Source organism: Benincasa hispida, unplaced genomic scaffold, assembly GCF_009727055.1.
Source record: "Benincasa hispida cultivar B227 unplaced genomic scaffold, ASM972705v1 Contig1182, whole genome shotgun sequence".
NCBI lineage: Eukaryota > Viridiplantae > Streptophyta > Magnoliopsida > Cucurbitales > Cucurbitaceae > Benincasa > Benincasa hispida.
This window is the reverse complement of record NW_024063731.1, coordinates 93640-115123: the sequence shown is the minus strand read 5'-3', so window position 1 is coordinate 115123 and position 21484 is coordinate 93640. Positions and strand designations below refer to the sequence as shown.

The window sequence follows — 21484 nt, the reverse complement described above, 5'->3', positions numbered from 1 at the left end:
TAAGAATTTATTAAAACCATGTCTCTTGTTGGGAAGTTTGTCAGTGAATTAGAAATAAATGCACCTGCTCACAAATATTATGGAGTCTTCAAAGATAAAGTTTCTCATCTTCCCAATATTTCTCCAACAATCTTCCAAAGTGTTGAAGTTCATGAAGGAGATTGGGACACCCATGGTCATGGCTCCATCAAGATCTGGAATTACACCATCGGTACGTATAAATACAATCATAACTATGATCACAACTATGACCACGACCACTTGTTTTGTTTTTCTATTCTCATTTGTTTTCGTGAATGATCCTTCCTTAAATATTCATATCTTTTGTGTTATTATGCGTTTTCCTAAGATGGTAAGACTGAGGTTTTCAAAGAACAAGTGGAATTTGATGACGAGAAGCTGGCAGTGACCTTGATTGGATTGGAAGGAGATGTATTTGAACATTACAAAGTTTTTAAAGGGATATATCAAGTTGTGCCAAAAGGACCCGAGCATAGCTTAGCAATTTTAACCTTGGAATATGAGAAACTTGATGATGGCTCTCCTTATCCTTACAAATATCTCGATCTTATGAATAATATCACCAAGGACATTGAATCTCATCTTAAGTGAAAAGAAGGCTGTATATTTCTCTGCTGAGCTTCATCTTCATTTGGATATGATTGATTATGTTGGAGTCAAATGTGTTGTGGTTTGTTCTTAGAGTCTTGTTACTCTTGTTTCATGCTTGATTGCAATTGTATGCTTTATTTTCTTATTACTATGGTTCTCTAAGCTTATGGGTTTTGTAAAAATATAATAATGGTCATTCTCATGTTAAATGGATGAAGCTAGATTGTTATGCTTGCTTAAAATATAATATGGTATATTTTATTTGGATCTAGTTTTTATTTTTTGATTAATTTTTTTTTGGCAAAAAAAACTTTATGACATATGTTCTTGATCATGATGTTTGAATTTGGTGCCCATTTGGATTCCATATATGAGAAAACATATATGGGATTAGTGGGTCAAAAATCCCATATATGTTTTCACATAGATTATTGCTTTTCTCTCAATTAATGTATTGAAAAAAAAACAAGTTCTAATAAAATATATGAGTATAAAATATGTTCTTAATCATGATGTTTGAATTTGGGGTCCATTTTGATCGCATTCACAACATATAGCAACGTTCATAAAGTTGGTAAAAATAACACAAATTGATTCACAGCTGATTTATCGTTTTACATAAACATTACATTTGGCAATTAGTTGTTTACAGTGAACATGTAATCATGTAGGAAAATTAAAACAATTTAGGTCCCGTCTGGTAACGATTTCGCTTTTAGTTTTTTGATTTTGAAAATTTGTATCTTTCTTAAGTACAATAATTGAATTCTTAGCAAAATTCCAAAAACAAAAACAAGTTTTTAAAAGTTATTTTTTTTAGTTTCCAAATTTTGGTTTGGATTTTAAACCATTAATAAAAAGTAGATAACAAAAGTAGAAATTTGGAAGTGAAAGTAGTGTCTATAGGTTTAATTTTCAAAAACTAAAACTACAAAAACCAAATCCTTACCGAATAAGGTCTTAATGATGGAACTATCACTTAGAGATATTCTCCAAATTTAAGACTCAAAACTAAACATCCAAAGTGAAACTATATTGTGTATTAAGAAAATAGTTAATTGACACCTTGATTAGACAACCTAATTGAAAAATTATCTCAAAGATCACAATCTTCTACAATTTTATGGAAAGTTATTATTGTGCATGATTAATTCCATAAAATGTCGGAAGTGCAAAGTGTCAAATTTAGTATAGTTAATTAAGTTGAAGTATGATCCTCGTAATTGACTAGGTACTATGGTTACTTACACTTTATTTTATCTAGAGATGTTTGAGAAAATATTTTAGAATGGATTCATGCAATGAAAATGTCAATTGATCGATCAAACAACTCATAATTAATATCATGATTGAGAATGTTAAAATACTACATTAGGCTCTCTCAAGTTTAATTAATCTCAATGCTTGAAGTTAAAACCTAAAATCTCTATAGAATTTTAAAGACAAAACAAGATATTAAGTTCTTTCACAAACAACCTAAAAGACAACCCTTTATTTTCGTGCAAACTTTGTCCTAAATTAAAATTTAGTCTCTTGAGTCAAAACCTAAATAAATAAGGGGAATGAATTATTCACTGAGAAAGAAAAAAAGTCATTGAGCAAACAATTACACACATGATTATTGCAATATGAAAGTCTTTAACTAATGCAATTAAATAAATCTAAACAATACACATCCATGTCCTCCACCATACTAGAACTCAAGCATAAATGATAAAGGAAAACTATAAACAAAATGGAAAGGAAAAAAAGTTAATGTGTTCCACGTTCGTTCCCTTTAAATCCCACTGTCTCAAGCATTGAATATCTTCTCCAACTCGTCGTCGTTTAATATGAATAAATTATTGAACAAACATTTTTTCTCTCCAATTGGTCTCTTTCAATTCGTTTGGAAAAGGATACATTCATAAGAAATCGAAGTCACATCTATTAAAAGCTATGACTTTAATACCAAACTAGCTGTAACAAATGTCTAAGAAATAGCACAGGAAAAAGGTGATAGAATGACTCGTCACTCGTTATGTGGATGTTAAACAGAAAATACTGACAACAACTATAACAATAAAAATACCAACAACAAGTAAACAAGTAAAGACATACAACAGTTTGTAACCTAGTTGGATGATAAACACCTACGTCTGGAGGGTAGAATGTCCAGAAAAATAAATCACTAATATTAAAGAGATAAGCAGTTTATGATATAGTACTTATCTGTAAGACACCAACTACTATAGTGGCTCACGTACTTAACATACACGTCACCTAGGCTCCCCCTAGACGTGTGACTCCCTTTCAACTAAACTTGGAGTCCCCTAAGTTTGTTAATATTAGCGTCTGACATTTCGACACCCGACGGTGTGTGAGACTCCTCTCAACTTGATTATCTTCTTCCAGAATCAACAAACTCCCTTCACTGGCAAATCTTAGGTCCTCTTAAGATAGAGAACTCTTCCTCTGAAGTTGAGAATCCCTTCTCTAGTAGCAATGACTTAGGCTCCCCTAAGATTGTGAAATTCTTCAAAGTGTTGCACTCAACAGATGAAGAACATGTACAACGAAATAGTGAGCAAACGAGCAAGAACACAATGTAGAATAGTTTGGTCGAAGTACAGAAAACGTCATGCTTAATTAAACAAATGCGGCAACTCTAAAAGGTCTGCAAAAATTACTTTAAATAATGGAATCCAATAAATGAAATAAGTCCTCATTTGGAATAAAAAGCCGCGCTTCAAAAAGGAATATATCAGACTAAATATTACATTCAGATAATTCCAAATTAAGAAAATATGCTGCAGGAAAATATTTGGTGTCATAAATGGATGTTAAGGGTTTAATTGAGACATCTACAGAACCACTACCTTAGAGAAGATTATAAAGCCAACAACCTAAATCTTAAATAAACTTCTCCTTTGGCTTATAATTTTTTTATGCAGAATAAAAAACAACTATCATTCAACAATAAGTACAAATGTCGGAATGAAAGTCTTGAAAAAAATAATAACATCAACAATACAACACATAACAAGCGAGAACATATCAGTTCCAAAACATATTAGTCCCCCGAGCAAAAACATAAATCAACCCATAATCATGAATAGAAATCAGACAGAAACATCTAAACACAATCAACCGAAACTAATCACCAAACCACAAACCAAAACTAATCACCATTCCCCCTTTCTGGATTGGAAAAAAAACACCTAAAGACATCAACTCCGTGGTTGAGAAGAGGAAGTTCCTGCATCCCTAAATAAAACGAACCACATGATCATTAAAACCTCATCCACTTCTTCCTTGCTCTCCTAAAGATGGTGCAGGAAAGACTCGAGATCACGAGCTTCAGGGGAAAGCAATTGAAGAATACGACCACCAAATGAAGAAGTTATTAAAGCTCGAGTTGTGCAATCAAGATGATAAGGTATTGTGGTGGTACCCAAATTAGGAACATGGTGACCCTGCAGAAGTTTAGGGTTGATGGAAAAGAGATTTCGAGATGGTCCAATAACTTCTCATGCAGTGAGAAGATCAGGCTTTTAAGACAATATGATGTCACAAATAAGGGTGGAAAAACAAATAGGCAATTTCAGAGCTTTGGACCCAATGTGATGTTTAATCAGATTTGCATGAAGAAGGACACCATTATAAATTCCAATCCTATGTAAAAGGGCATATTATATTTAAATCTCAAAGACACTGTAGACCATTGATCCTTTCATGGCCAAATGAAACGAGCTCCTCCAATCAACTCAAAGACCAAATGTCTTAGAGAAGGATGCAGTTCTCTCACATTTTAAGGCACATTACGAAAAAAAAAAAAAAGTTGGTTGATCACAGCAGCAAAGAAGACAAATGCATGTCGCCTATTGTGTACTGTCTGAAAATCTAGACTAGCTGAATCTACAAATTATGGGGGAAGATTCACAATGAACTCTCGTACCAAGTGAGGATTGTAGGGCGCCAAGTTCAAAACAGTTCTTTCAGGGCAGACAGTTTGAATTAATTCAATAATCTCAACACACTCTGAGTACGATTAGATAATTCTTTCTCATCCACAATATTATGTTTAACAACATACTATCATAAACTTGCACAATATTATGTTTAACAACATACTTTCATAAACTTGCACTCTCAGTGTGAAAAGAGACCCCATCTAAAGGCATAGGAGAAACATTAGCCATGGATGGTTGTTTTCTTTTGGTTAGAGTCCTGGCCCTAGTGACCGAAACAGAGCCTGTAGCTTCTTTATCTGAGCTGCTCTTGAAACCCCAGTAGAGGCTTCCTTAGAAGCGATGTGCTTAGAATCATTACTAGATGACAGGAGGTATTAACACCAGCATTACTATCACCAGTAACACCAGCACCATCGATTGTTGGGTTTTATGTCCTAAAACTCGTGGTATGTAAACAATGAAGCTTATTCTGATAATTCAATAAAGGTGTTATTGAATAAATCTATTGCTTGAACAGAAATCCAATAAACCTAAAAGTCCCTTGACTATTGGTTGATTACATGAACTTTATGTGGAGACATAAAGGTGGATCAGGTTCGAGTAATAGCCAAAATGATCTATAGTACATGGATAAGGTTGGGTACCTTATTCTGGTAACACTATTGGATATGGCCTGCTCTGTAGTTATTACATGAAGTTGTAAAGTGCTACAAACGTAGTGATCCTAATTCGTTCATGTTGGACATGAGAAGTGGGGGTGTCCTTGTGCAAAAGAGTTTGTACAAGATCGGACCAGGAAATGAGTCATTCTTACTTTATAACGTCGTTTACTATTTAAGACTGACTATTTCAAAGCGATGATCTAGGTAACTTGACCTTAATCCTGAGCTAACTATGAACTTCTATTTATCTGGGATTGTCCTTAGATTTGCATAGGTGAGGGTTGGCTCAACAGCATCAGCTCAATATGACTGCCATTTTAAGGGTAAGACTGGATAGATAGCTGGGAACATAGGGTGCAAGAGGGAATTCACTCCTACCCGCTTTAGGGATGGTAGAGAGGTTGTTCAATTAAGTGTTGATTCTAGGGCTTGAACAAGGGATCCCGCTCTCTCATTTGGTATGAGAGGGACTCAGTTTGTGATTGGATCACAAAACAATTGTTCATTAGGGGATCAATGGGGACTTAAGAAACAAGAGGTAATTTCGGGGGTAAAACAGAGATTTGACCCAGCCGTTATTACGAACAACCTGTGATAGGTTAACTTATTAATCATGGTTATATCGAGTGGACATAATATATCTACAGTGAGGGGAGTTCAACTATGGGCTTTAGTGGAGTGACCCATTAGTTAACGAATGTGGGTTAAATCGGTCTAATGACTTTAGCCGATTAATCTCGGATCGTTGGAGCCCATGATCTGTAGGTCCATGCGGTCTCCCTACTAGCTTGGAAATGGATTAGCTCTAGAGTAGCGTGATAAGTTAATTTGAAACGTTCAAATTAGAATCAAAAGAATTTGGAGAAAATATATTTAAATATGATTTAAATATATGAAAATGAATTTTTGTAAAAATTAATTTAATATTGGATATTAAATTAATTAGAATTATTTAAATTGTTTAAATAATTATTTATTAATTTTATTAGAAAATTAATTTATGAAACTAATTTTTAAAATTAATAAATTTTAATTTTAGAAATAAAATATGTTTTTAAAAATCAAAATAGATTTTGAAAATTGAAAAATTACACAAACTTGAGAAAATGGGTTTTCCAAGTCATCTTCAAAGTAGCTTACAAGGAACCCACTTTTTCCTTTGGTTTACTCCAAGCATAAGCTGCATCCCATGCTCTTTGTATTATAATCTGCAATATATTGAAGAGATTGGAGTGAAGAATGAGTGATGAACCGACTGAATTTTTGCTGAAAATTTCGGATGAATGAAGGTGTTCTTCAATGGATTCTGTTCAGTGAGCTTTCTCCATATTCCTTTTGATTCTAGCTTATTTTAAGTCTCACAACTCAATCTATGAGCACCAAGAGGATAGTAGGGAAGATCTTGTGGTGGTCTACATAAGGATTCAGAGGATTTTGTAGCTGAAAATGGAGATTTCGTTGGTTCGACCAAGGTATGTTCATGAAACCCATTATACTATGTTTTTAGCATGTTTCTTTTCAACCAAAATTAATGAATTATAATGCTTATGGATCCTGATTTCTTTCGCTGCGTGATGGTATCGATCCAATAATTGGTATCAGAGCGTCTTATAAGCATTTAGTTCGGATTAATTCTGGTTTGGTGAGTGTTTTGTATGAGAATATGAAAATGCTGTAATGATATAGTTTTCTGAGTTTTGGCCTTTAATTTCTCTTTGATTTCTCATTCAAATTTGTAATTTGCTCTTGCTTGATGAGCTTTAATGTCTTCCCAAGAGTCTGTAATTTATTTGGAGTCATTAGAGTTGAAATTAAGCTGTAATTCGAAGAAATAAGCGAAGGGGATGAGTTGCAGATTCCAGACGATTAGCCTCTGTTCATATCGTCGTTGAGCTTCAGTAGCTAAAGGATCATTTAGCTTCATATGTTAGACGATATGAAGGAAAAGCTAAATGATCGTGTAGCTTTGAGCGTTAATCATTTAGGTGTTATGCTTTAGACGATCGTCTACCTCGGGAGCTAAATGATGCGTTGTTTTGCTAAGCGATGGCACTACACGATCATGTAGCTTCGGGTGGGAGCTAAGCGATGAGGTGAAGAGCTATGCGATGGTGCTGAGCGATCGCTTACACGATCNAGCTAAGCGATGAGGTGAAGAGCTATGCGATGGTGCTGAGCGATCGCTTACACGATCGTTTACCTTTGTTCGGGAGCTAAGCGATGCGACGGAGGGCTATACGATGGCGCTAAGCGTCACTTACACGGTCGTTTACCTATGAGTGGCAGCTGAGCGATGCGTCGATTGCTATGCAATAGCACTAGGTGATCGCTTACCTCGGGTGCGCGCTAAACGATCAAGACGCGGTGCTAAGGATGAAGCTATGTGATAGTGTTTGACACTAAGCGATCGTGTAGCATCCTCCAGTGCTAGACGATGACACTAAACGATAGAAGGCGAACACTATACGTTCGTGTAGCTTTGTTAAACGATAGGCATTGGTTGCTAAACGATCAAGCAAACACTAAACGATCAAGCCAATTGCATGACGATGTTCGTCATTGCTCAACGATCAGACTTGGCGAGATTTTGAGCGAGAGTAAGAGAAGCCGGTTTGACCGATTCTCTTGAGGTTTGGTCTGGTTCAGCTTCAAATGGTTTGTGGTTGGTCCGATTCAGTCTCTGCTGGTTCGGTTCAGACGATTCCAGTCCGGTTCAAGCGATTTTGGAGCGGTTAGAGCGGTGTTGAAGCTGTTTTTGTAATAGTTAGGTTTTTGTTTTCTTGTTTTTTCCAAAACTAAAACCATATCAGTATGCGTTTAATTATTTATGCATTGGATGTATGTTATAATTAAATAAATCTTGTATGTGCATATAGTATGCCATTTAGATTTAAAATCTCACCATAGAAAGCATGCAACATGCATTGAAAGTATGTTATAATTTGTTATAATATATAGTATGCATGTTAGGGTTTCTTGTATTTAATATAAGTGTTATACTAGATATTGAATGCTTGTATGTTGTGGATGTTTAGTATGTCTAAAGTTTTATAAGCTCTTATAAAATTGGGTTAGACATTTAAAATCCATAATGAAGAATAGCTGCATGCTCACGTAGGTTAACCACTTGTTTTAATTAGTTAAAATAAGTCGTTAAACTTGTAAAACTAGGGTTATAAACTCAACCGGTATATAATCCTGTCGAAGGTTAGGGGTATTTAAGTTGACGGTCTATGGAACACCTCCTACCTAGGGATTATGGCTGAATACTTGAGCGTTGATAACCAGTTTTATGAGTATTCGTGAGCGATGTCAGGTAATAAAAGCGTTTATCAACTAGACATCATAGGTTTAAGTCCATTTATAAGAGTTATACATGGATAAACCACATAGACTTAGGTTTAATTTTATTAGCCGGGAAAAAACCTAAGTACAAGGTTACCCAAACATTAGAACATTTCAGTGGTAGTGAATAACTTCTATATGATAGAGTTATTAGAAAACTTCAGTGGGAGATTAATAACATACGCGGTATGTTATTCTTAGCTCTCACATCCCTAAGAGTTCACAGTCTAGATTTAAGTAGTACTTCATGTCACCCTGGGAGTGACCTCCCTACGGAGAATATTTTTTAGCTTAAATTTAGACTTTGTGAATAAGGGAAAGTTGTTCAAATAGAAATCAAGAGTATGATTTCAATTGCCACGTCTCCACATAGTTCACATCGTGAGATTCATATGACGTTTTGTGTCACCCTGGAAGTGACCTCCCTACGGAGAGCGGATGTATGCGTCAATACCAAGGTGAACGAAGGAAGTAGTTCATAGTAAGTGGGTGAAGGAAATGTGTCAACATATCCTATAGTCTCCTCCATTAGTATGAACCGTGAGATTATTATGTTGCGCCTACTGGTTAGCTTTAAGCGGCCCTTTGCTAGTCGTTTAACGACGACTATCCCCATGGAGGGTTGTAACATAGGATTCGGAACAACCTAGGCTTCAGTAAAATGAATAGGGTTTTATAGTTTCGTCTTGGGTATTTTTTTCCATTTCAGAGCGATATTCATACCATTCTATAAGATCCGAAAATGGCGGATGTATACTTACAGAATTATTAAGTGTTAATAATGTCTGACCAAAAGCAGTACCTAAATGACAATCGGAATATGAGTTATTCTAGAGGTAGTATTTAGTCAAGAATGTCTTGATGTAGTATCGTTGCAAAAGAATAATCTTGGGTAAATTATTAAAATTGCTAAAACTTGATTGGATATAAAATTTCAAAATGACAAGTTCAATAATACAAGTGTTAGCGCCAGATTAAATTATTGGGGACAATTATGTGAATTAGAAATCAAATTTGAACACGATACTTGTAATAGACAATTTTCGATTTATCTTAATTGAGGGCTATCCTCTCATTCCTAGTTCTAACACAAATCGAAATGTTTGGGATGTATATGACAGATGGGTCAAGGCTAATGATATAGCCTGTGCTTATATCCTCGCCAACTTATCTGATGTGTTGACAAAAGAAGCATGAGGATATGAGTACTGCCAAAGAGATTATGGAATCTCTGCGAGGGTTGCCATTAACTACGTTTACAAGAGTCGCATCAAAGTGGGGACCAATGTTTGAACATGTCTTGGACATGATGGTCCACTTTAATGTGACAGAAGTAAACAGTGCTCTCACAGACGAGAGAAGTCAAGTTGGTTTTATTCTAGAATCTCTTCTGGAGAGTTTTCTGCAATTCTAAATTCATTTATGAATAAAATTTAACTATTCTACTGAATGAGCTATAGGCTTACCAGATACTGTTGAGAACAAAGGGTCTGGTGCCATAAGTAAATGTTACTACTGTCGAGAAGTGAGGAATTTCCTCCAAGCCTGAAGTTGCTTCCTCTTCAAAGAGTAAGAGTATTCTTGTGAAGAAAGGCAAAGGGAAAGGGAAAAAGAAAATTACTTGATTGAAAGGCAAGGATAGCGTTGCAAAGGAAAATGTTTCCATTGCAACGATGAAGGGCACTGAAGGAGACACTGCCCTCAATATCTTGTTGAGAAGAGAATAGAGAAAGGGTAACCAGGCCAACTTGACCCTAAGACCATTTGCTCAGCTCATCTAGTAGGAGAAGTTGCTACTTGTTTTTAATTGCTAAAACTTGTATAGAACAAATTGTATATATTTTTGGGATAAATGAAATGTTCATTTTCAAAATATTATGTTTGTTCTACCAACCTCTGTTGAAAATCAAATTGTTAAATATCATTTGTAGATATTCAGATGGTTAGATCAAAGTATAGAAAGTTTAAAGATTTCTAGATCTGACTATTAATAAAGAGTTGTTAAGAAAGGTCAGATGCATCTTGCTCAAAGAGTTGAGAGTACCTCAACGTAGTGGGAGGAAAGTGTACTTCCTAGCCATTATTGAGATTAAGATGCAATCCCCTTATAGATTTATCAAAAGCCTATTATATACCTAACAATGTTTACAATAATTCTCTCGACTAAAGTGTTTGAGAATTACCTAGTAGGACTAGGAATACTAGATAACCTAGGAAAAGTGGGAGAAATATCGAGTATAAAGGTACCGAATGGTAAAAGATGGGTATGGGATGCCCTAGTTTATTGTATTTTTCTATAAAACTCAGAAACTTAGTCTTATATATTGGATGTATAAGTTACCACTGGAGTTTTAGTCCAAGTGGGAGTTTGTTGGGTTTTATGTCCTAAAACTCGTGGTATGTAAACAATGGAGTCTATTCTGATAATTTAATAAAGATGTTATTGAATAAATCTATTGCTTGAATAGAAATCCAATAAACCTAAAAGTTCCATGACTATTGGATGAGTACATGAACTTTATGTGGAGACATAAAGGTGGATCAAGTTCGAGTAAATAGTCAAAATGATATGTAGTACATGGATAAAGTTGGGTACCTTATTCTGGTAACACTATTGGATACGACTTGCTCTGTAGTTGTTACAAGGAGTTGTAAAGTGCTACAAATGAAGTGATCCTAATTCGTTCATGCTGGACATGAGGAGTGGGGGTGTCCTTGTTCAAAAGAGTTTGTACAAGATCGGACCACGAAATGAGTCACTCTTACTTTATAACGTTGTTTACTATTTAAGACTAACTATTTCAAAGCGATGACCTAAGTAACTTGACCTTAATCTTGAGCTAACTATGAACTCCTGTTTATTTGGGATTGCCCTTAGATTTACAAAGGTGAGGGTTGGCTCAACAGCGCCGGCTCAATATGACTTCCATTTCAGGGGTAAGACTGGATAGATAGCTGGGGACATAGGGTGCAAGAGAGAATTGACTCCTACCCGCTTTAGGGATAGTAAAGAGGTTGTTCCCTTAAGTGTTGATTTTGGGGTTTGAACAAGGGATCTCGCCTCTCATTTTGTATGAGAGGGACTCGGTTTTGTGATTGGATCACAAAAAAATTGTTCATTAGGGGATCAGTGCGGACTTAAGGAACAAGAGCTAATTTCGAGGGTAAAACAGAGATTTGACCCAACCGTTATTACGAACTACCTATGAATGGTTAACTTACTAATCATGGTTATATCGAGTGGACATAATATATCTACAGTGAGGGGAGTTCAACTATGGGATTTTGTGGAGTGACCCATTAGTCAACGAATGGAGGTTAGATCGGTCTAATGACTTTAGCCGATTAATCTCGGATCGTTGGAGCCCATGATCTGTAGGTCCATGCGGTCCCCCTACTAGCTCAAAAATGGATTAGCTCTAGAGTAGCGTGATAAGTTAATTTGAAACATTCAATTAGAATCAAAAGAAATTGGAGAAATATATTTAAATATATGAAGATTAATTTATGTAAAGATTAATTTAATATTGGATATTAAATTAATTAGAATTATTTAAATTGTTTAAATAATTATTTATTAATTTTATTAGAAAATTAATTTATGAAATTAATTTGTAAAATTAATAAATTTTAATTTTAGAAATAAAATATGTTTTTAAAAATCAAAATAGATTTTGGAAATTGAAAAATTACACAAACTTTAAAAAATAGGTTTTTCAAGTCATCTTCAAAGTAGCTTACAAGGAACCCACCTTCTCCTTTGACTTACTCCAAGCATGAACTGCATCCCATACAGCACATCTCTTTTCATGATAGTCTGCAATATATTGAAGAGATTGGAGTGAAGAATGAGTGATGAACCGACTGAATTTTTGCTGAAAAATTCGGATGAATGAAGGTATTCTTCAGTGGGTTCTGTTCAGTGAGCTTTCTTCATATTCCCTTTGATTCTAGCTTACGTTGAGTCCCACAACTCAAACTAGAGCACCAGGAGGATAGTAGGGAAGATTTATGGTGGTGTACACAAAGATTTGGAGGATTTTGCAGCTGTAAGTGGAGATTTCGTTTGTTCGGCCAAGGTATGTTCATGAAACCCATTATAATCTATTTTTAGCATGTTTCTTTTCAAGCAAAATGAATGAATTAGAATGTTTATGGATCCTGATTTCTTCCACTGTGTGATGGTATCGATCCAACATCGACAACTTTCTTAGAAAAAAGAGCAACAATATGGATATTGTCTTAATCATCAAAATAAGTGGAGAGGGGAGAATTTTCAAAACTCACATCGCTGAATTTAGTGGCAACTTTAGATTCAACAAAACTTTTCACATTCCTAGGAACCACAGAGGTCAATAAATCAGCATTATCAAAATTTTGATATGGTAAAGTGCCACACCCCTTCCTAGATTACCCTATAAACCTAGAAGGGAATGTGACGGTAGTAGTTCCCAATCCTTTTGTGACACTTACCGCCTAACTAATCTGTTTAACTTGCTTAGGAAACCCTTGAATAACATATTTAATATTCAAGAACTAGGGGATCTTTAAACATTTAAAACAACCAAAGGGCTCCATACATACCAAACTCATAACATATATACAGAACAAGGTCCAATGGATCCTACAATCGTCAGAGCATCTGATAACGGGCAGAAATGCACGTTATTATAGTGTTAAGTTATTAAAAAATGCAGGTTTGCGTTGATAAAATATATAAGATTGTGTCCAAAAACCATTAAGTTTGTAACATTGCCGTCGCATGCGTTCATCGCATAAAAATAGTTAACTATTGTATTTTTGTGCAGCATATGCGTTGACGCAAAGCGTAAAATGCGATCACAAGAAAGCAACGGTCGAGCACAGTGTTACTGCAAGGCTTTGCGGTGATTTGTGCTCGTAAGTATCTACTCAAGAAGGATTGCCGCATAGAGCCGGCGCAACTTGGTGGGCGCATCTGAGTGAAAAACATAATAAATCGCGATGGGACAGAAAGCTAATGACGGTCGAGTCCGAATTTAGTTGAAAAGCCGCTAACGAACTATTGTAGCAAGTACACTCAACTTTTCGGTGACAAATATTCGGTGCATCAAATAGAGAATTAATGTCATCCCATCAGTGTCATCATATGAGAGAAGACGCCTTTCACCTTGAAGCTCTATAAATACCGAAGGCAACCTTCAGTAAAGAAGTTTGGATAGTTAAAGAATTTTCCCTTAGATAGAATAGCCTTGTTCATAGTTTTCCTTTTTACATAGAAGGCGGAGCGAGAGAAGGGAGGAGACTCCAGAAGATTGCTCTGGCCAGCTTGAGAGAGAACCCAGAGGTGTGAAAAGTAGAGAGAGGGTCGACTCTCGCGAGACCGAGACTGTCTTTTGAACAGAGTAGAAAAGACTGTGTAAAAGCCTTGAGAAGCAAGAGATTGCTACCAGGCTCTTTATTCTCATCTTGCATTGTTATTTTGTATTTCAACTCTATATCTATACCATGGAACTTGTTTATCTACATTTGTTCATTCTCTTAAAAGCACGCATGAGTAGCTAAATTTATCGAATGGGTTTAGAAGAACTAAGCTAACATGACCTAGGATCTTCATTGCATGCGATTATCTTGTTTTATGCTGTGCCCAAAATCCCTTTAGAGCTACTCGAGAGAGAGTCTAAAGAAAGAACCTAAGACTTGAGAGAGCTAGGTTAGAATCTAGACTCGAGAGAGCGAGATTAGATCTGCATAAGAGAGAGATAGAGACTAAGAGATAAGCTCTGTTTGCCAACATGCATTCTAGAGATAGGTTATGATATTATGTGGTCGCCTTATTTCTGTGTGTGTCATGTTGTCATCATATAAATAAGAATAGAGGCTTATGTGTAGTCCTATAGACTCATCGCATATATCGCATGCGTTCTAGTACTAGAAGCCGTAGCATTTGCGTTGAGAGATGATTTGTTATTGTATGTGTGTTGCATGATCGTATTATATGAATGCATCCTAGGAAGTATTAGCTGAACCCCTTCTCAACCCGTTCCCCGCATATTCATCGCATCTTCCATATTATCAACTCTTTTTGTAACTCCATCGCATACATTTATTTTATACCGCAAACAACAACCCAAAACAACTATTTAATTTATTGGTTACTGCAAAGACTTCTTGAAAATTATCACTGCATACCATTTTCCTTAGTCCCTGAGTTCGACCCTAGACTTGCTAGGAAACTCAGTAGGGTTTACACTTGGATTCTACTGAGAAAACTTGTTGCTCAACGCATTTCCATCACCACATTTCATTCCATTATTTCATCACATAAAATAATGCATCAGCGTTTCATCACATTAAAGCATTTCTCAGTCATGTCAAGCTAGACCTCGACATCTGTTGAATCTATGGCTCCTTCGAACGTCATTTCACCTAAGTCTTTAAGCCTCTCGATGCCATATTTCTTCTTGGGTTTGCCTGCACGGACCCTACACTCGACACTAGTCTCTGGACGATCCTGTCAAATACTCTTTCCTCTAACTGAGGATTTGCTCCCAATTGAGGATCGTCATGCAGATCATTTTAGAGCATAATGTTGCCGACCTATTTACGAAGGCTCTCACGGCTACAGTGTTTGAAGGTCACCTACGGAGCATGGGTCTATAGGATTGCCCACGGTTGGACTAGGGCAAGTGGGAGATTTTCTTGTACTGGGTCTTTTATGCCCTAGTTTATTGTTTTATACTAGTTTATTGTACACCCCACTTTGCTTTAGGACAAGTGGGAGATTGTTGGGGTTGATGCCATAAAGTCTCGTGTCCTGTAGTTTGTAAATAGTATGTACGAACGCTTGTGTTGTTAATATATGATATTTACCTCACATCTTGTATTTTGTTCATTTACTTGTTTTATTTGCTTACTACAAACGAATAAACATAAAAACCCTGATTATCTGGATGTGACTCAAGCATGTATGTAGTGACATACAAGTGGATCATGTCTTAAGTGATAACCAAAATGGTCTGGAGTAAATAGATAAAAGAGGGAAACCTTATCCTGGTAACGCTACGGACGCGACCCGCTTTGTGGAATGGTCACAAGTGTTGTGACTTGTCACAGATGGTCTGATCCTGATCATTCGTTGTGGGAACATGCGAGCGGGGGCGTCCTATACAAAGAGTTTGTATAAGAACCTGACCACGAAATGTTAACGTCTCATTATATAACACTGTTCATGACAGAGGCTTCACTTCACTAGGATGATCATAGGTAACATGACCTTAATCCTGAGTGAGTTGGGAACTCCTGCCATTGAGGGCGGTCCTTTGATTTGTATGGGCGTGAGTGGCCAGTTTGCCGATTAAAACCTATCATTTTGGAGATTCGTTTTATTTGGCAGCTGGAAACTCAGCTACACAAGATGGAATCACTCTTTCCCCGAGGCAGGGGTAAGTAGATAGATAGCTCCTTTAAGGGCTAATTCCGGGCTTGAACAATGTGGTGCCACACACCTCCTCTTGGTTCGAGAGATGTTCACAAATAGTTGAACTATGTTGTATTTTTCATTAGAGGAATTAGTGGTACTTAAGGAGTGAGATGTAATTATGGGGTATAACGGTAATTTGGCCCAGCTGTACTTACGAGCATCTGTGAAGGGTCATCATACTCATGATCGGTTTATATCCGATGGACACAAAAAAAATATATCTATGGTAAGAAGAGTTCAGTTGTTGGTCTTTAGTGGAATGCCTGACAGTTAACAGATGGTGGATCTCGTGGCTAAAGAGTTTAGTCAGCTATTCATGTACTGTTGGAGCTTCGAGCCACAAGCCTATACGATAGTCACTCTTCATCTAGACGATCGTCTACCTCGCAGCTAAATGATCGCACACTGTTGCCTACACAATCAGATAGTTTCTCTAAATGATCGTATAGTGTGTCGGTTTTACTAAACGATCGTGTACCTTTCCCTAAACGATCATTCAGTAAATACTACACGATCGTGTAGCTCTTGCTAAGTGATAAGAATTTCTTCTATGCGATAGCATTTTCTTCCCTCCCACTTGCTCATCGCCTACACGATTCGTGTTTTCCTCCTTCCTTTAGCAAATTCACCAAAGACCGCCCTTTGGGTTTTCATTCTGAGAATACCAGGGGCTCATTACTGCTGGTGTCGTCCCCACGGCATTCCTGTTCGCGGTTCTTCGGGTTGCTGCAGTCGACGTTTCCGCTGGGCATTGGTAGATCGCATAGAGGGTTTCCGCTGCATTGGATTTTCGAAGTATGAAGAACGTCTTCAACTGGTATGGAACTCTTTCCCTGATGTTTTTGTTGTTCATAGCATGCTGTTAATTAAGATTTGTTTTCATAACTATATGTTGAATGTATATTGTGTATTTCGGTCATGGTGAGGTCGGAGCGATTTGAATGCGCTCATAGAACTCTTAGATATGAGATTCTTCATAGGGGGTCTATGAACCTATCACCTAAGCCCAAAATAAATTCTCACAGGATGGTCAGGGGACCGATAAGTCTTGTTCTTGAGCCTGTGGGAAGGGAAAACCTTGATTGGAATGGTCAGAGGGCCGACGGGCCTAGCTTCTGAGCCCATGAAAGGGTTTATGTGCACATAGGTTAATGAATGTTTGTAGATTTGAAATGTTAAATATCTATCGTGTGTGTAGGCAGGTTTGTGAAAAGATTCTTTAAATGATGGAGGTTTGCATTATAACCTCATGATATAATGTTTATAAGTTGAAAGAGACTTATATTTATGATTCCACTCACTGAGCTTTTTGAAGCTCATGGTTTGTTTTCTGTATTTTTCACGCAGGTAGCAGAAGAGTCCAGGTTGCAAAGTTAGTCAAGGTCTGCCACAAGTTTAGAAATAGTACTAAAAGAGTTTTGTAGTCGGGGTGGGGCTACATTAGTAAATGTAATTTAAATTTGTAAACTTATTTCCTAAACAAAGAATGTGTATCCATTTGTTCCATTAATATTTTCCGTTGCAGTAGTAAATATTGTTAAAAAGGAAACTAGTAAAGTAGTGTCAATAGTTGTCATGAAATAGTAGCATCTGTTGACATCACGCCTTCTCTTAGGTAAAAGTTGAAACTAGGGAGAGGGTCGTGACACATGTGGCTCAACCTCATTGCATAGCTCTCTAGCCAGCGCTAGCGCATAGCCATCAGCCAGCGCCCATCACCTCACCTAATTGCCATTACATAGGCTCACTTGTCCATGCCACATATTCAGGCCATCACACGCATGCCCAGCCTCGACATATAATGAATCTTGGCAGCTCTTTATTTCGCACATGCTACACCCACGCTCATCAACGCACATGTGTAGCCTCCCAATGCCTTAAGCCTTCAAGCTCTTTCACGCACTTCCTTGCCCATCTAACCTTAAATGGGCTTAACCAACGCATGCCCTTGCTCAACGCATAGCATCTCATGCGGCCACCATTTAGCTTTATGGCCAATGCCTCTCATTCGCCTAATTAGCCTTCGTGAACATGGTTGCAACACTTTAGACCATTTCCTTCAACGCATAACCATTTTTACTTCCACACATAGCCAAAATTTTCCTTACAAATGCTTCATTTGTCTTGCTACCCGAGTGCCATAATGTTCAACACTTAGAACATTTTTCCTTCTTTTCTTCATCAAGTTTTTTCCCTACAAACATATTAATTACTTATACTTAATCTTGATTAATATGTTAATTAACTTATTTAAGTAGGAAAAATAGGGTTTGAGGTTTACAATTTACCTCCCCCTTCTGAAATTTCATCCACGAAATTTGTTGCAAGTCTATGAATTGAATAACTGAGGGTATCTATTTTTTATTTGCTCTTAAATCTCCTAAGTGACTTCTTCAATTCCATGATTCCTCTATAGTACCTTTACTAAAGGTATCGTATTGTTTATTAACACATTCTTTTTCTTGTCGAGAATTTGTACTGGCTTCTCTTCATAAGTCAGGTTTTCTTTTAACTGTACTAGTTGCTCTAATAACACATGAGCAGGATTTGGAACATACTTCCTCAACATTGATACATGGAAAACATCATGTATGAGATAGTTCTGGAGGTAAATCTAACCTACATGCTGCTGGCCCAACTTTCTCCACTATCTCATAAGGATCGATATACCTTGGACTTAGCTTTCTTTTCTTGCCAAATCTAAGGATTCTTTTCCATGGAGATAACTTAAGGAATACCTTCTCACTCTCGAGCTCTAATTCTCTTCTTCGCTTGTCAACAAAACTTTTTTGTCTGTCTCAGTTGTCTTAAGATTTTCTCTAATAAGCTTAACACTATCTGACGTCTGCTGAACAAGTTCTGGGCCTACTAGTTTCCTTTCTCCAACCTCATTCAAACACATAGATCTCCAACAAGGTCTTCCATACAAATCTTGGTATGGAGCCATTTCAATACTGGAATGATAATTGTTGTTATGCAAATTCGATCAACGAAAAATGTGTATCCAAACTTCCCTTGAACTGCAATACACATGCCTTAGCATGTCTTCTAGTGTCTGAATTGTCCGCTCTGACTGACCATCTATCTGTGGATGAAAAGTTATACTGAAATGCAACTTAGTACCTAGAGCTTTTTATAAACTAGGCCAAAACTTTGAAGTAAACCTCGAATCTCGATCTGACACTATCGTCACTGAAGCTCCAAACTGACTGGTAATCTTGTCAATATAAAGCTTAGCAAGTCTGTCTAGGGTAAAAGTGATGTTTATTGGTACAAAATTAGCCGTCTTAGTCAACCTATCAATAATTAACCAAATTCCAGCATATCCTAATGGTGTTCCAGGAAACCTAAATAAAAAAGCCATTATAATATGCTCTCTTTTCCACTCTCGCACTGGAAGTAGATTAAGCAATCCTGCTAGCCTCTGTCGTTCAGGTTTAGCTTGCTGACATACCAAACACTTATCAACAAACTCTACTATTTCTCTTTTTTATGTCAGGCTACCAGTACGACTTATTCAATGTTCTATGAATCTTCGTACTGCCAAGATTCATAGCATAAGATGAACTATGTGCTTCCTCTAAAATTGCTTATTTTAATAATAATGTATCAGTACACAAACCCTACCTTCCTTGAGTAAGACTCCATCTGTTCTTACACATAATTTGTCCTCAGACCTTTACCTACCTCCTCGGCTATCTTTTGGAGACTAGAATCTTCTAACTGTTCACGAGAAATATCATTAAGTAAGGTGGGTCGTACCTGAAACGAAGCTCGCAAGCCTCCTGCCTGGTCAACTACTGGATCAACATTAGCATATCTGAACTCTTCCAACACTAAACCTCGTACTGAGCAAAGAGTAGCTTTAACTATTCCTATTTTCCTATTTAGGGCATCTGCCACCACAATGATATTCTCAACAACTAACTTCAAAAAAATTTCATCATAAGCATTTACACCTTTAGTTTCTTCTAACTCAGCAGCAGTTTCAACATTATCACGTACCGACATTATAGTTGAAGTAGGAATAGACAAATTTTCAACTAAACTACCTTCGGAAACCTGGAATAATGACATTAGAACACAACTTAGTGCCAGAAGTATGAACAGTCGTATCTGCAAAACCAAAACCAGGTTCAAAATTAACATCATCAACTAAACTACTTTCGGAAACCATAGCGTCTACATGGGCTATGGGAAAAGGTTCAATAATCTCTTCAGGGTTTCAAGGCAAGACGATATATTCATGCATGTGGTCAAACTTACCACTAGAAGGGGTTTTCTTTGGAACAATTTCAACACCATCCCCAATTAGATCAACCATCGTTAAGGATGACGAACATGCCTTTTTTTCCTCTTTAGTTTTAGATGGTTGACTCACTCTAGAACGTTTTCTTCCTCTTGAGGAAGGTAGAACTCCAACTTCCTTAATTTCAACAGGAAAACCTTGGATATGAACACCATATTGTTTATATAGGGCGGTGGAACTTCTTCTACAGCATGCATCTTGTGCTTGGATTTTTCTTTATAGCTTACCATTTTCCTGCCAGAAGTGTGAGTCCCTTAACAAGTACTCACAATTATAGATGACTGAGTGAGATAATCAAGAATAAAAATTTTGAATAGAGGCAGTTACGGGAGAAAGAAGCCCACAATGCAACAAAGAAACCTGTCGGCCTCCTGTAATTTGAATTAAAAAAAAAAAAAAACTTTAAAGATAAAACCCGGTTAAACTTCCTTGAGTTCTAAACAAACGTAATTAAGACAGTTCATTGTGCGATTTGCTTTATGTGCTTCTACGCCTGTGGGCCGAGATTCTTTGTTGAACGTCCCATTGTTAGCTCTTAAAAAGAGCTAATATTATGTCCTCAATTTCGTCATATTTAATAATTCATATGCTTAAATTATCTAATTTGTAGGTAAATCGATTCTGAGGAGAAAATATATCATTCTGATGAAAGCCGAGCTAAAAGAAAACAAATGGGAGTTGGATGCATCATGTTGAAAGAAGACAACAAAATTGCCAAACTGCTCTTGAGGATAACATTGTAACCCTCCCTTGACAGTGGAAATCGCTCATTGCCCATAGTCGGAGCGTCACAACTCTCATGGCATGAAGAAGCTTTATGCTACCCCAATGCTTGAAGACAAAAGCTGTTGAATAGGGCAGCGTTGTGATGTTGTCCAACAACATCACAATGCTACGAACTTTCGACAGAATTCTTCGCCTCACGTGCGTGTAACCGAGCATTGCAACACTCTTAATCAACATTGCAATGCTATGATCACTTATAAATTCATCCCTTACATTCCAACAGAAGAAGGAATAAGTTGGAGCCATATTGGAGATGATTTATAGCTTTCAATTTCTCAATTATTGTTGCTGATTTAAAGAAGATGCAAGGCTAGGTAACCGTTTCTTCTTAGGTTTAGTAGTTTTGTTCAATTTC

At 36.7% G+C, this 21484-nt stretch overlaps 1 protein-coding gene across 1 annotated transcript; it reads left to right on the top strand.

Moving 5' to 3' along the window:
* Positions 1 to 6: 6 nt before the first annotated feature.
* On the top strand, positions 7 to 803 carry LOC120068835 (MLP-like protein 328). The gene is made up of 2 exons (XM_039020470.1): positions 7 to 211; positions 350 to 803. Exons 1-2 carry the CDS (start codon positions 19 to 21, stop codon positions 610 to 612), a joined length of 456 nt encoding a protein of 151 aa, XP_038876398.1. The 5' UTR covers positions 7 to 18; the 3' UTR covers positions 613 to 803.
* The last annotated feature ends 20681 nt before the right edge of the window (positions 804 to 21484 follow it).

Bases quoted from the DNA above. Each gene is read 5' to 3' on its own strand.
- LOC120068835 (XM_039020470.1), top strand. From the start codon at position 19: ATGTCTCTTGTTGGGAAGTTTGTCAGTGAATTAGAAATAAATGCACCT. The intron at 212-349 runs GTACGTATAAAT...CGTTTTCCTAAG, and splicing joins GATCTGGAATTACACCATCG to ATGGTAAGACTGAGGTTTTC.